At 54.5% G+C, this 14,500-nt stretch overlaps 1 protein-coding gene across 2 annotated transcripts in view; it reads left to right on the top strand.

Annotated features, from left to right (window-relative positions):
- The first annotated feature begins 2,083 nt into the window (after positions 1-2,083).
- RAB6B (RAB6B, member RAS oncogene family) overlaps positions 2,084-14,500 on the top strand; it is a 57,216-nt gene continuing 44,799 nt past the window's right edge. For both annotated transcript variants that reach the window (XM_047100081.1, XM_047100080.1), the window contains exon 1: positions 2,084-2,153. In XM_047100081.1, coding sequence (XP_046956037.1) covers positions 2,084-2,153 — 70 coding nt within the window. The remainder of the gene's footprint in view (positions 2,154-14,500) is intronic.

The following is a 14,500-nucleotide window of genomic DNA, read 5'->3' as shown; positions in this document are numbered from 1 at the left end:
AGAGGACCAGGTGATCAGAGAAGGTATACGACTTGCCCAGGCTCACCTAAAAGATGGTACACTTCCTGTCACATCTCAACTGCTTTGTCTTGCCACTGACAATGTCCCCAGTAAAGGCTGAGAGGGTGCAGGAAGACAGCACCAGGTGGCAACTTGACTATGATTCCTCTGGAACCTTGGTGGAGGGACCACTCAGAGGTAGGAAGGGCTGCGGCATGGGAGCGTCTTCCAGAGCCTCCTTCAGCCCCATGCTGGATGCAGTCTCCTGAGAGAATGAGAACCCCAGAGCGGAAGTACAGTGGGAGTTTGGAGGGTCCCCCTGAGCCTGATGCCGGGCACAGTGGAGTAGATATCCCAGAGTGCTGGCCTGCAATCCCTGAGGCTCCAAACCAAAGGTGACTGAGAAATAGAACAGCTGTTCTGATTTGCGTTCTAGACATTAGCTCAAACGTTCTACAACTATTTAGTAGGCTCTCAGCTAGATCCTTGAGATCCTATAGTGGAGCTTCAACAGCTGCTTTCATGGAACTCACTTTCTAGTTTTTAAACAAGCAATGAGAGAGGGGCTTTAGGTCAACAAACCAGGGAGACACCCCAGTCAAGCCCTGTAAGTCAGAAAGTGGGTAGCAAATGTTCCTTGGTAATACCTGGGGATTACGATTGTTTCTCATTCTTTCTTTCTCTCTGCGCGCGCGCGCGCGCACACACACACACACACACACACACACACACACACACACACAGCCTGTTCCCAAATTAATGTTCTTTGAACCGCTGTAAGGAAGGAGGTGGTAGGAGAGTAGTAGGCAGCTTTGTGAAACCTGCATTAACCAGAATGCCTTACCATATGGCTGTCCTGAGAATGCTTCTAACACTTGGGATCCCTTGTTCTCACCCACTCACAACCTGTCCTTTGTGCCTCAGTGGGCCAGTGACATACAGGGGGTAATGGAAGGCCACCCTCCTGCCTCTGGGAGCGCATTGTCCAGATACAACTAATTGCCAGGGCAAGCAGTAGTCTTGTCAGCCTGGGGCCCCAGGGTCAAGATCTCCAGAGCACTGTCTGGAGTCGGCCACACTGATATTCCGGACGTCATTGCTCCTTCTCACCCAGGGGACAACAGACTTAGGGTAAAATTCTCTGTAGGAGAGGTTGGCTTCAGAAAGGCACACCTTGGACTGGTCCTCTTCTCTTGCTGGCCAGGTCTGAGGTGACACCTATGACCCCACAGAGGCACCCAGAGGAGGGATCTGGACCTAGAGAGGGGAGGGCAGGCTAGAGGCCCCACGGGGTGACAGTCGAGCCAGTCTACCGGCACATGGTCCACCACACAACCTGGCTCTCCCCCAACCTCCTTTCCTTTCTGTCTTTTCATAAGGTCGTGCATCTGCGGCGTCGCGGGAGGTGGAAGAAGGGACTGGCATCTAGGTTTTAAAAGACCAGAAACAAACGTCCCCTGACAATTTCTCAGTTTCTCCTGTCATTTTTCTGGATTCAAAGGAGGGGCAGAGTTAAGAGTGGGGAAAACAGACGTAGTGGGGCAACGAGAGACGGCCCGATCCGGGGGTCCCCCGGAGGCCGGGCCAGGCGGTTCTCTCCCGCCGAGTGTGGGCTCGCGGTGGGCTGGCGGACGCCCCCAGCCCCGCAGCGCCGCGGGCCCCGCATGACATCAGAGGCTGGGGAGCGCGCAGAGCGCAGGCGCCGACCGAGGAGGGAGACGGGGGGGCCGCGGCGCGCGGCTCGAGAGAGCGCTCCTCCGCCCCGCGCGCCGTCCCTGCGCCCCGCTCCGCCCGCGCCTCTCTGTCCGCGCCGCGCCTCGGGCGTCCAGAGCGCGCCCCTCGCACCGCAGCGAGCGCCGCCCGCAGCAGCCCAGCCCCAGCCTCCTCCTCCTCCGCCGCCGCCGCCGCCGCCGGACACGCAGCCGCAGGCCGGGGCCGGGACGCAGCTGGGGAGTCAGGGACGCGCGCAGCCAGCCCTTCCCCCTCCGGCTCCCGCACCGCCGGCCGCCTCCCCTCGCCCTCCTCCTCCCTCCCTGCTCCTTCGCTTCTCCTCCTCCTCCTGCACGGCCCGGCTGCCAGCACCATGTCCGCAGGGGGAGATTTTGGGAACCCACTGAGAAAATTCAAGTTGGTGTTCCTGGGGGAGCAGAGCGGTAAGTACCCCGCTTATTCTCTTGGCTTGGCGCCGCGCCGAGGCGACCCCTGCCGCCAAATCATCCGCCCCGTTAGGGCCCCGGCGCCGGCTCGGAAAGGCCCCTCCAAGCCCGGGCGGAGGGGAGGGATGGAGATGTGGGGGTCGAGGCTGGCTCGGGCGGGGCCAGGCAGGGGAGGGGCCCGGGGTAGGGATGGAGGGGGCGCTGGGCCCCAGGTGGGAGTGAGGGTGGGAGGTGGGGTGCGGGGCGAGAGCTGCGGGGCCGGTGCGGCGCGGCGGGGGGCCGGAGGGCGGCGGCTCGCTCGGTGGCGCCGGCCGGGGCGTGAAAGCGCCGGGCTCGCGGGCTCGCTCGCACTGCGGCACCGGCTGCGGGCGACCGCGCAGGTGGAGGGGTGCCCGCGGGGGCCGGGAGAGGATTGGCGCCCCTCTTCGGAGAACGAGGCGGGGCCGGCGTCTGGTCGGAGGGCTTCCTGCGGACCCTGCCGGACCCATGTTTAATGACGGGCACGTCCGGGCCCTGGAGCCGAGGGCCGCGGGGGAAGGCCAACACCTGTCTCCTGTGGAAAGAGCGGGCGCAGGCTGTAGGGGAACCGGGCGCCTACCTCCCCTGGCCTGCGTCCGACTGGGCACGGAAGGTTCTAGACGCTGCCCTGTGCCAGCGTGCGTTAGTGTCTCTCGGGCTCAGGGTCTGGGCGAGGACAGCTAGGGTTCCCTGGTGCGAGGCCGATTTGGGGGATGGTACAGGGCGCCGCGCACCAAGAGGCGGCGAAGCCTGGCGCTGGGCAGAGAAAGGACCAGGCGACACGCCCTGCCTGGCTTCCCAGCACCCCTCCTGAGAGCGTTGTCGGCGGAGGAGGCTTCCCACCCCCACCTCCCAGCTCACCGCCAGTCTTGGGGGAGGGGAGGTCACCGTGGCAGCCGGCCAGGGGCGGGGGGGGGGGCGGGTTGGGGGAAGGAGACAAACGGCTTCCCTGCCGCCCAGCAGCCTCCCCAGGGAGAGCATCTCTGAAACCCGGGTTGGCCCCAGGGTGGGACGACCAGAGTGAAGAGTGTGGACCCCTCTGACACCTGTAGGAAGGAGTGGTTCTCAGTGCACCTCTCCAGAGGCCTCTCCCCTGGGGCTGCAGAGGCGCAGGCTGGGCCTTGCCCAGCTCACCTCAGGAAGAACGTGGTTGCTGGGGACAGCACCCCCAGCTCTTGTTTTGCAGACCAGTCCAGTTCACCTGGTTTGGTGCCTGTCTGTACAAGGAGCTGAGACACAAGCAACCTTAGGAGGACCTTGTGGGCTCAGGAAACAGTGCTACTGTGGTGTGTGTACATGTGGGTTGTGAAGGTCGCATGGCAGTCTCCTGTGTTGCTGCTCCTGAGATGGATGGTTGAGAGAAGGATGTCAGACATGGTCAGACCCTAACACGGGGGGTGCATCCAGGGGTCAAGCAGGGCATTTCAGAACAAGATCAACTGAGCCAACCAGTCCTGTGCCCTGGACTCTGAGTTTCTGATTTTAATAGAGTCCAGTTTCAGAGCTCACTTTTCCCATGCTTGCAGGGATTTCAGGGGTCTTCACATCCCAGTGCTTATCTTACCCAGCCTGGAGCCCTGGGAGAGAACTCTGAAGGGATCAGGCATCCTGGGAGTTGAATGCCTACGTGGTTTGCCTTGAGCAGAGTTTGAGGCCTCTCTGAGCCTCAGTTTCTGCCTCTGTGAAATGGTTGCTTGAGGGCACTTCTCTTCCTCCTCCATGTTTCCCCTGTGCCTCTCAAAGGGCCTGGACCCTGGTAGGTTCTCAAGAAACATTTGTTTATCCCAAGTCTGAACTTGCTTCAGTAAAGGACCAGGGCTTTGATGAGACTGTCTCTTGTGAGTTTGAGTGAAAACTCTGGACTCACTCAGAATCTCTTATGGGTTGAGGTCCCTGAGGAGCCTTGCAAACCCCCTTTGTTCCTAAATCACAGAAATGAGAGTTTAGGGCCTTAGAGATAGAGCCCCCACCTTGCATGTGTAGATTAGAACTCTGAGCCCAGGGGTGGGGAGGGCTTGGAGAGAGAGAGAGCCCCCATCGGTGTGTTGCTAGCACTTCTGGGGCTAGAAACCACATCTTCTGTTCCCAATCATTAATGTTGGGAATCAAGATGACCTTGAATTGGGGAAACAAAGAATTGGGGAGCCTTCCAGAGTTGAGGTGAGGATTGCCATTCTCTGACCAGACTTGTGGCTGGGTTAGGTGACCTGGGAGGAATGCTGGGCTATTTGGCTGGGGGCAGGGTTTGTGGGCCCTGGGAACACAGTCATTAGAGACAAAAGACTGCCATCAGTGAGTTTGGCTATTGGCTACTCTGGTTCCTTCTGGATGGGATCCCTAGGGCCCTGAGAAGCCCTGAGTATATCATTAGTGGGTTGTGTACCTTGTATTCTGCATGGCTTTTGGGACCCCCCAAGTTAGGTGGGGATCATATGCATCCCTGAGCCTGATGGGATGGGGGGGGGATTGCCTTCATAGCCGTTGCTTCTGTCTTGCCTGCACACAGTTTTGTGTGTGTTGATCCTTTGTGCCACTGCAGTCTCTGCAGTGCAAGGAGCCCCTGAGGTCTGGCCCTCCTGCCACCCTGGCTCTCCCTTTCTATGTGACCTCGGAGGGCCCTCACCTTCTATACCTGGGACACTTGGGCCAGCTGAGCTTGACAGAGCCTTCTAGAGGAGCATGCATGGGTCTTCCTATATGAGCTGACTCCCTTGGATAGAGGCCAGGGGAAAGGGCTGGAGGGATGTGGCCTTCCCTTGTTTCCTGTGCCTGCTATAGTGGTGGCATCTCCCTACACCAGTAGATGAGGACAGCTAGATTCCAAAAAGGAGTACCCAACCCGGAGCCCAGTGATGAGAAGAACACCCTGAAATAGATAATCCCAAGAGGGCATCAAGCCTTCAAAGATACCAGGGCCTGGTTTGAGTGGGAAGACCTTAAGGAACCACTCTAGAGAGAACACCTCTAGCCCAGGAGAGAGCCCACTTCCTGGCAGCAGAATGACGCTGTCCCCTGGACCATGGACTACAGGCTTGCTGTCTGTGTCAATCTGGCAGGGCGTGGGGTTGTGGAAAGGGTGCTGTGGATCTAGAATGAGTAGATTCTTTGCAGTAGGAAGGCTGTGCAATGCTGCTGGTGTTCAGATGGCTCTCTCTGGGCCTTTTGGCCATGCCCTTGTGCTGATGGCAGTGGCAGGGGATGGGGTGGAGGGCGAGGCACACTAATCTCAACTGCGACTTTTGGTGACATCCAGAGAAGAGAGGCATGAGCAGGTGTCTTAGGAAAGAGAGGGGGCCTGGGGGACACATGCCTTCCTCCTAAGTTCAGACGGCATTCTGTGGGGGTTTAGGCTTCCTTCAGTGCATCTGGGTGTGTGGTGGGGACTAGGGATGTGGGATATGCCTGTTGGGTGTTCTAGCCTCTTCTGATCTCCCTTCCCTTTGACTCCTCCTGCCAAAGCAGGAAGATTGAGGGACACCACAAGTTGGGTCTGTGTTCCCAGGCTGAGGCCAGCAGGACAGCTTCTCTCTCTGACCTGCCTTCTCCTTGTCCCTGGCAGTTGTGCTCTGGAGGTGCCATCACAGTGAGCATGATGGGAATGGCATTCTCAGAGTATACAACACAGTGACTGTGCACACAGCTTTGGCCATTTAGTCATTTGTTCACTCATCCCTCTCCCCACCCCCACCCATCACTCTCTCCTTTCCTCCTTCCATCATCCATTTATTTATTTACTCAGGCCTTTGAGTGTATCCCTGCTTCCCGGAACTTATGGTCCACTGGGGACTTCAGACATTTGTGGATATAATTACAGTAAAGGTCTGTGCAAGCGAAGACAAGAGAACAGCTGCTATGGAAGCACACAGCACGGCGTCCCACCCACCTTTGTCGGCAGGTGTCAGAGATGGCTTCTAAGGCTTCAGAGGAGGAGATGCTTCTATAGGCAACTGGCTGGTGCTCCTTTGGTGGGCTGAGTACAGGGAGTAGGTCTTGCGAGGGGCCCACCCTCTCGAGGGAGCTTTGTCTGTTCTCCCTGCTGTGGAGAAGAAGTGTGTGGGGGTGGGGAGCAAGAGGATGAGGGTGTCTGGCTTGCCAGTGCTGAGGAGGAGTTATCCCCGACTGTCATCCCATTCCTCTGGGTTAAGGAGTCTTCAGTGCCCCTCCACTGCCTGGAGGGCTCCCCCCGCCCCTCCCAAGGCCTGGCTCAGCCTGACCCCTGCCCTCCCACCACACACCACCCATAACCACATAGGGCGCCCTTTGTTGGCCTGGGGATTGTATCTGAAGCCCATCCCGATGTCTCCTTCCCAACACCTCCCAGATCCCCTCCCTCTGCTGTGCCCAGCCCACCTGGGCGCTCACCATGGAGTAGCTTTGGTTTCTTTCTGAGCATTTTTAAAAAACTATCACATGTTGCCCCATGACCTGTCTGTTGTCTCAGTTATTCTGGATTTTTAAATGTTTATTAGCGTTTTAAGAAACAAAACCCCTAACTGAATTTTAAGCCCCTCAAACGTGAATTTAAGCACCTGAGAGGACTAGATCTTAGTTCCTTTCCCCTTCTCCCCATCTGCAGGAGACTTTTGCTCATTAAATATCTGGATTTAAAAATGATGAGATTATCCTCACTGTTTGATATTTACTGATGGTCCATCAGTAGATTAAAAGTGAGGGGAGTCAAGGCAGTTTGAAGCAGGATTCTTCATCCTAACACCTGCTGCTTTCTCAAGCTAGGAGATTTTTACCAGAAACACTTAAAAATCTTTCACACTGGGTTGAAGCCTTTAGCCTTGGTTGTGCCCAACCCATAGTACATCTCACAGAAGGTGAAATTCTCAAGGGACTTTTATCCCCACCACCTTCTCTAAAGAAATAAGAGAAAGCAGTAAGGCCACCAGAGGTGGGAAGGAAGGGATATGCCCAAATGGGATGTTGCCAGAGCTCACTGCGAGATTGGACATAAATCCAGTTGCTCTGTTCCTCAGTTTCTGGGTCTTGTTTTTGCTCCTCCCACTTTTTCCTTCCTTTCCTCAGTGTCTGGAATGATGGCGGGGTACCTTGGATGTGGGCCCAGAATGTTGGCTTTATTTGTTTAAAGAGGTGTGCATGAGATGAGAAAATCAGATGAGACGCCATGATGAGAATTAACCTGTACTTGGTAGAAGACAAACGTGGCACCCTCCATGCTAAGGGTCAGAGACAAGAGAACTAACCAGAAGAGAGAAATGAGACCGTTAGATTATGTTCTGGCTATGCAGATGTAATAGTACCGTCTTTTTTGTGATCCCATTATCATTTGCAGCCCCCAAATTATAATGAATCCCACTAAGATACAACAAAATAATCTCATTGTCCTTTTTTACTTGTAACATCCATAAACTCAGCCAATGAATATTTAACTTGGTAGGTGTTACTTTGACCTTGCAAACTCCTTGGGGGCAAATCTGAGGGTGGTACCATCTGTGTCCCATCTAGGCTGTGAAGTCTCTCTGTCCTTTACACTCTGTGTCTTCCGCTGTTGCTGAATGAATGAACCATTGAATGTGCAGTGCTGCCTGATCTTAATGTAATGACTTAAAGAAATTATTGGGCAGAACCATTGATCAAGGTGAGAAAAGATTAGGGTAAAAAGCAAAATCCATAGACATCAGAGGTGAACTGCTAGAAAAACTGTGCTGGGCATTTTCTCAACTGTCCACTATCATCCTTTTCCATTTCTCAGCACAGAGAAGAGAAGATAGGGGAGGTTGCCAGGGAGAAGTATCAGACTCACGTTGAGATGGGCAGCTTTGTTAGAGCCAAAAAGACAGGCCCCAGGAAATGGCGCCCCAGGCAAGGCCTGAGGGCGCTGAGGCATAGGCCAGTCTCTGCTGCTTGGGACTCAGAAGGAGAGGAGAAAGATTCATAACACCTATAAACTCCTAGGGGTCTTTATTGTATCTTAGGGCTTGAAATTTCCAGCTTTCCTTTTTATTTTCATAACTTTTGTCCTAAACTAAGTGGGATCTTGTTTTAAAAGTAAACGTTCACTGCTATGAGTACTTTGTCATTTTGGTGAAGTGATTTATTTTTAGTAGAAAACAGATTTATTCTGGTCTCTTGGTAACAAGACCAGTGGGAGCCCAGGTGACTCAATCACGTGTTCTGGGCCAGGCACCACCTGTTCCCAGGTGGGGGCCTACCCAAGGGACAGGGCAGGGTCCAGGAAAAAACAGATGATATCCTGCTCCTGAGGGCAGAAAAAAGCCTTAAAAGCAAAGGTTACTTCCAGGAAATGCATTAGAACACTGGCCACCTGATGCCCCATAGTTGCTGTGGGTAGTGGGCCAGGGAAGAAGGAAGACTTCAGTTGTGTGCGTTCTGTGATAGAAATCACAGCTTTCTTCCAAGAGCTGGATGGACAGTTTGGGAAAGGGCATGATGCCTTAGTGGGATTTCCCCCAGAGAAAGGGACTTCCAGCATTAGGTTAACCAGCTCACCCAGCTTCCCCTGTGGCTGGAGATGAGGTATGAGGGCAGGTCACAGAGGCTGGCCATGAGCTGGGGCTTTATTCTGAGGGAAGTGGGGAGCTGGTGGAGGATCCTCAGCTGGGGAATGGCTCAGTCACATGTACACCTAGGAAGGATTCTTTATTCTAAGGGTTTGGAGAGGATGATGGGAAATGGAGCTAACCTTCCTGGGTTTCCGTGTTCTTCCTCCAGTTAACCTCAGATGGCATTTAAGAATACACTCTATGCCCTAGGCTCCACACAGGGCACTCTTCTTTCCGGCATCCTGTGATAGATGTGAAATTCTCCCTGTTTTGCATGTCAGGAGACAGGGGTTCAGGGAGAGCAGGTCATGGCCACAGACTTACTGCTAGTGTGAACCCAGTCCTTGAACCCATAGTCCATGAACCCAGGTCACTATGAGAAGCACATAGTGATCTGTTACACCTCATGCCTCAAAGGCAGGTTCAGGCCCTGTTGTAGGGAAAAGAGGACAGAACACTGAGGCCTTATAGACAAGAGGTCTGCCATAAATGTCTCCTTGGGAATCATGTGCCAAGCTCTTTGCTGAGGAATGGATCACAACATGGGGGTGGGTGGGAGGAGGTCTTTGATTCCCTTAGGCTGGTGAGAGGGCACTGGGGCCCTGAACAGAGAGGAGGGCAGGGGGATAGCTCTAAGAAGCAAGCAGTCTCTCCAATCTGATTGAGCTGGATTGCATATCAGACACTGCATTCTTACATAGAATGAACTGCTTATTTGGGGTGGTTTGAAGGGAGTTGGTTGGAGAGGATGTGGGGCAGTTAAAGCCTTCCCAAGTCAGTCCTGCACACCATGAACAAGATGTCATCTGGGTTCTAGCTGAGAACTAAATCCTAGGAAGGGAAGAACCAATCAAACTAAGTGGCTGGTTCCCACCTGCTCTGGGGTAACCCTTCTCTTGGCCTCATCCTCCCTTCAGGCCTGGAGATATCAGGGCCCAGAGATCCTGATTCTGTTTGGAGTCAACCACCAGCAGCCTCTGTGGTTGGATAAGCCCACGGTGTTCTCTGGCTTTCTCAGTATATCCTCAGAAGCTGCTGGATGGATGACCACTTAGGCTGATGGATCTCTAACTCTGGTCCTGTAATTCACAGCTAGCTCAGGGTATGATGCCAAGCCAGTAACACTCTCAGCCTGGAGATTGCACTGCTGGCTAGAGAGGTCAGAGGAACTGCAGAGATGAAGGCATGTAATCAGGGCCTCTGCTAATTATATCCCCCCAAACTCCCCTGGACAGCCCCAGTGCAGAGTCCTCTCCAGTCTGCTACCTCTTTTTCTGGGAGGCATTCTTGGCCCTCTTCCCTGGTGTGCCCCCAGGGCGCTGTGGCTCCTCTCTTCTGACGGTGTGTTTGACTCAGGTTGCCAGGCAATCGGGATGGGGCTATCCTGCCCTCCCTGCTGGCGGGCAGTTACTCCATACCGAGGACCTTTGGTGAGGACAGCAGAACAGGTGACAGCTCCCAGGTACCCCTACTCCAGGATACTTCTTTCTGCAGCCAGGTGGGTGTGTGTGGTAAGCAGAGAGGGCTGGGAAAGGGCTGGCACCAACAGGGGTGTGCAGTCACCCCACCAGACCAGCCCCAGCTCCTGCTCCAGCACCATCACTTACTGGTGCTCCTAAGCCCTGCACTTCTGCCCCAGCCCCACTTCTCACTCTCTGGGTGGTGCTGGGATATAACAGGACCACCCTGTGCTCATTTTTCTCATCAGACAGCAGGGCAATCCCTACCTTGTTGAGGTTGCATGAAGATCTAATACATCAGTACATGGCGCACGGTGAATGCTCAAGTGATAGGTAATTTTGTTAATGAAACAGTGACAGCAATCCCCCCTTTTATAGATGAATGAGAGAGAAGTAGGGTGGAGGTTTTGAGAATCACCCATTGGTCCTCTTGTGTAGTGAGCTGCATAGCCTACATCCTTGTGATCTGATGAGTGGAGCTGTGTACCCGTTTTATAAACAAAGAAAGTGCGTCTCGAAGAAGGAAAGGCTTTAGCACAGACTGCAGGACCCAGAACGGTTACTGCTAACTGGGAGGAACTCCCAGGCCTCTGACTCCCTGGTTGGCATTTTTCCACTGCCCGTCCCAGCAGAATTGGGACAGATTCACCTAGCCTTGCTCTGCTGGGCCCCCACAGCTGCTCCCAGGAAGAGCACCTCATCTTCACGGCTCTGTAACTTCCCCAAGGACAAGGAGTGCAGCCTGGGTAGACCACAGGGGCTGAGGCTTTGCCATGTTGTGATTAGAACAGTGCTTGGTGAGGTAGGCAGGTGATAAATCTCAGCCAGTGTTAATGTGACTATTAAAGCACACAAGCAAGGCTGTGGGTGTGGTCTGCTGGGGGAGTCAGGGAAGGCTTCCCAGAGGAGGTTTTGCATAGTGAGAGGGAATTCATAGGCACACAAGGGAGGCATCTTGAGCAGAGGGCCCAACTATGCCAAGGTTGGGGGCTGGGAGGGGCTTGGAGCTTCTGGGGGAATTGGGTGTAGTTCAAGGTGACTGGACTCTGGCGTAGGTGTGGGAGGTGAGGTCGTGAGCATAGTTAGAAAAAATCATTGAACCTGGAGAAGTGGGCAGGTTCAGGCCTCAGAGAATCTTGCTTCTACACACAGGGTCTGTGTCTTCCCTGCAGGCAGTGGGGACCCCCGGGTGGTTTTGACCAAGGAGGGACATGCTCATGGATTAGAAGACAAAGATGAATATGGCCTGATTGGAGGCAAGAGATGCAGGCAGCCTGAGCCAGGCCATGCAGGGAACAGTCAGAGAATGGAACACAGAGGAGGGTTTGTGAGCCTGAGCTTCCAGCTCTGAGATTTAGACCTCTGGGTACATAGATTTTATTGGTTCTTTCTCTATGTGGTGAAAACTTTGGGGCAATGAAGGGTTGTAGGGGAGGGGCTCCTGTCCTTCTCTACAAGGCCACACTGTACTCAGATGTACCCAAACTGGCCTCCTTGAACTCCTCTGTCCTTCCTGCCTCCACAATGCCCTGGGTCCCCTGACTGCTTCTGTCCGCCAAAGGGGTGCTCCAGGGCTGCTGGCTGCCCTTCCAGACTCTTCCCCTCTGCCACCTGCTCAGGTTGGTTATTAGATAACTGTACCCCTAGCCTCCTGGTCTTTGGGTATGTGAACTTGCCTGCCTCTCTGGTCATTGGGTGCGTGAGCTCCCCTGGTCCTTTGTGCGGCCTCTTATCACTCCTTCCCTTTCTGGGTTCCTTTTCCAACAGATGCTTGACCCGCTGTCTTTGCTTTCTCCCATGGATTCCCTTGCTCTTTGATGAATTCTAGCTCCCCAATAAGCTTAGGGGCCTGTGAAAACTTGAGGGAGGGCAGCATTATATAAGGGAGAGCCCCTCTCCCTGACTTGGAGACAGAAACCCAACCTCAAGTGGCTGCACAAAAAGTGAATGGCAAGAGCCAGGGAGCCAGGGTAGAGGCAGGGGACTGCCATCCTGAACCCAGCCCTAGATCAGAGAGGGCAGCCTGTTCAGGTTAGTTGATGCAGTCCCCCGCCCGTGGGTCAGCTCATGGTCTGTTCTCAAGGACTGAAACCTCACCCTGCAAAGCCCTGGTGACCCCTGCTCCCTGTCCCTCCTGTCTTCTGCTCAGGCAGTGCCCATGCACGTTAGTAAGCACCCAGCTGGGTATTCCTTTGTCAGTGTGGCTAGTGAGTGAAGAATATCCTAATTGTCAGTAATCAGGCACATTTTAGTCACTGCCCATGGCCCCTCTGAGCAGTGCCAGATTAATCGTCTGAGGTCACAGTGGGTAAGGAGACCCGTCCCCTTGCTTGGTGCTCAGCAGAGGTGTCACCATTGCCTGGAGTTGCTGGCCTGGAGAAAAATAGACCCCGAAGCTGGCCACAAGCAGCTCAATGCAGCTTTGACCATTTGAACCCCTTCTGGTTCCTCCATTGCCCCTACCCCTGGGGCAGAGGCAGGACCAAGAGACCCATCCCTGGTTCAGGACTGAAGAGCTGTGATGGTGGCCTCCACACGAGAGACAGGTCCCACTGAGGATTGTGTGCTACTTTGGAGAGACGTGGAGAAAATGTTCTGTTCTGACCCTGTTGATGAGCAGGGAGTAAACACTGTGCAGAAGAGATTAAGTGAAGCATTTAGAACAAGTGTTTCTTGTTTCCCCATCCAGTGAAGGGAGAGGGCTAGGAGGACAGAACGGGGAAGGGAGAGCCATGGAAGTGCTGAGATGGGGAAGGGACGTGCTCTCACCAGACACAGATGGACCTAGGTGTGCCAGTCACAGGGCTTGTGGGCCAGCACTGGTGCCTTGGGAAAACCAGGGTGGTTTGCAGCTCTGGGTGGCAGTGCCGTGCATCCCAGGTTCTGTCCAAATAGAATGAAGGGCTGGAGGTTCCCGTGGAGGCACTGGTGTGTGCTGGGTACAGGAGTGAGGGGTCGAGGACAAGGTGAGGAACCAGGGCTGTGGCTGCTGCTGTGAGGAGGGTTGAGGACCGCCAGCCAGGTAGAGCCGGAGTGGAGAGAAAGGCTCTTACCTTGTCCTGGGGGATGAGAGAGGATGTTCAGCAGCACCAGTGCTCCAGTGCTGGGCTTCAAGAAGCAGACGCAGTTTTGTCCCTCCCTCCCAGAGTCAGGTTGGCTCTGCCCCACTGGGACCCTGCAGTTCCCAGCTCGGGCGGCTGTGAGTAGGGTCAAGTCTTGGGACCAGGAGATATTTGTTTAGTTCTGCTCTTCTCTGAGTAGAGAGCACCTCTGAGAAGGTTTCTTTTTAGGGAGAAAAAAGGCTCCTCCCAAATTAGTCAATTTTTATGATTGAATACCTGTAGCACCAGGATCCAGCAGTTCTCTGATTCCAGTTAAGTCTCCCCTCCCCTCCCCCACATCCAGCCAAAGCACTGCGGCTGCTGCCCAGATCGGAAGATAATACAGTCCTGAAAAAGTGCCCAGCTAACCTCCCACCTTGGTTCTCTCGCATTTATGTCAGAAGAGGGCAGAGCCCAGCTCTCTCCTGCCTCCATCATGCAGCAAAAGGGCCACTCAGCCAGCGTTCTGGTCTGGAGAGCTCGTCCATCCACCTCAGCTTGGGGAGGGCTGGATGTGATGTGCAAGAACTGTGCAGAGCAGTGTGCAAATGCACGATGTAGTCGACACAACAGGGGCCCGGCTTTGCCCCCATTCCCCCCAGCCTCTGTCCCAGGCCATCTTTTAGCTTCTGCCTTGAGGCAGAGAGACCCATGAGATTCTGCTGCAGGTGACCAAGCCACCTCACCACTATAGGAGAGGAAGCAGAGACTGAGTGAAGAGTAGAGGTGGTGTCTCTTAGGAACGTGTAAATGTGAGTGCGGCAGATGCGACCTCAGGTGACGCCGAATGAGTCATGCCCTTGCATAGCACTCCCCTTGAATGCACATGGAAACTGAGGCTTGCCTCTGGCCAGTATGGTATGGCAGAGGTGATGGGTGTCCCTCCCATGGTTATTTCTGCAGAAGACCCCTCTTGCTGGCCTTGAAGACATGAGCTGCCATGTGTGAGAAGCCCTGTGAGGGGTCATGTGGCAGAGAACTATGGGTGGCCTCTAGGAAATAAGAGTGGCCTCTGGCTGGCAGCCCCACCAAATTGGAACAAGCCACAAGGAACTGAATTCTGTCAACAATCACAGGAGCTTGGAAGAGGATGCCAAGCCCCAGAAGGAAGTGTAGCCTTGCTGATACCGTGATTACAACCTTGTGAGTCCCTGAGCAGAGGACCCAGCTAAACCATGCCCAGACTCCTGCCCACAGAAGATAATCAGTGTGTGTTACTTTAAGCCGCTAAG

This window comes from Lynx rufus, unplaced genomic scaffold (assembly GCF_022079265.1).
Source record: "Lynx rufus isolate CCGP_SWC_20201006 ecotype Redwood Valley unplaced genomic scaffold, mLynRuf1.p SCAF_5, whole genome shotgun sequence".
NCBI classification, from domain to species: Eukaryota; Metazoa; Chordata; class Mammalia; order Carnivora; family Felidae; genus Lynx; species Lynx rufus.
This window is presented reverse-complemented; position numbering and strand designations above follow the sequence as displayed.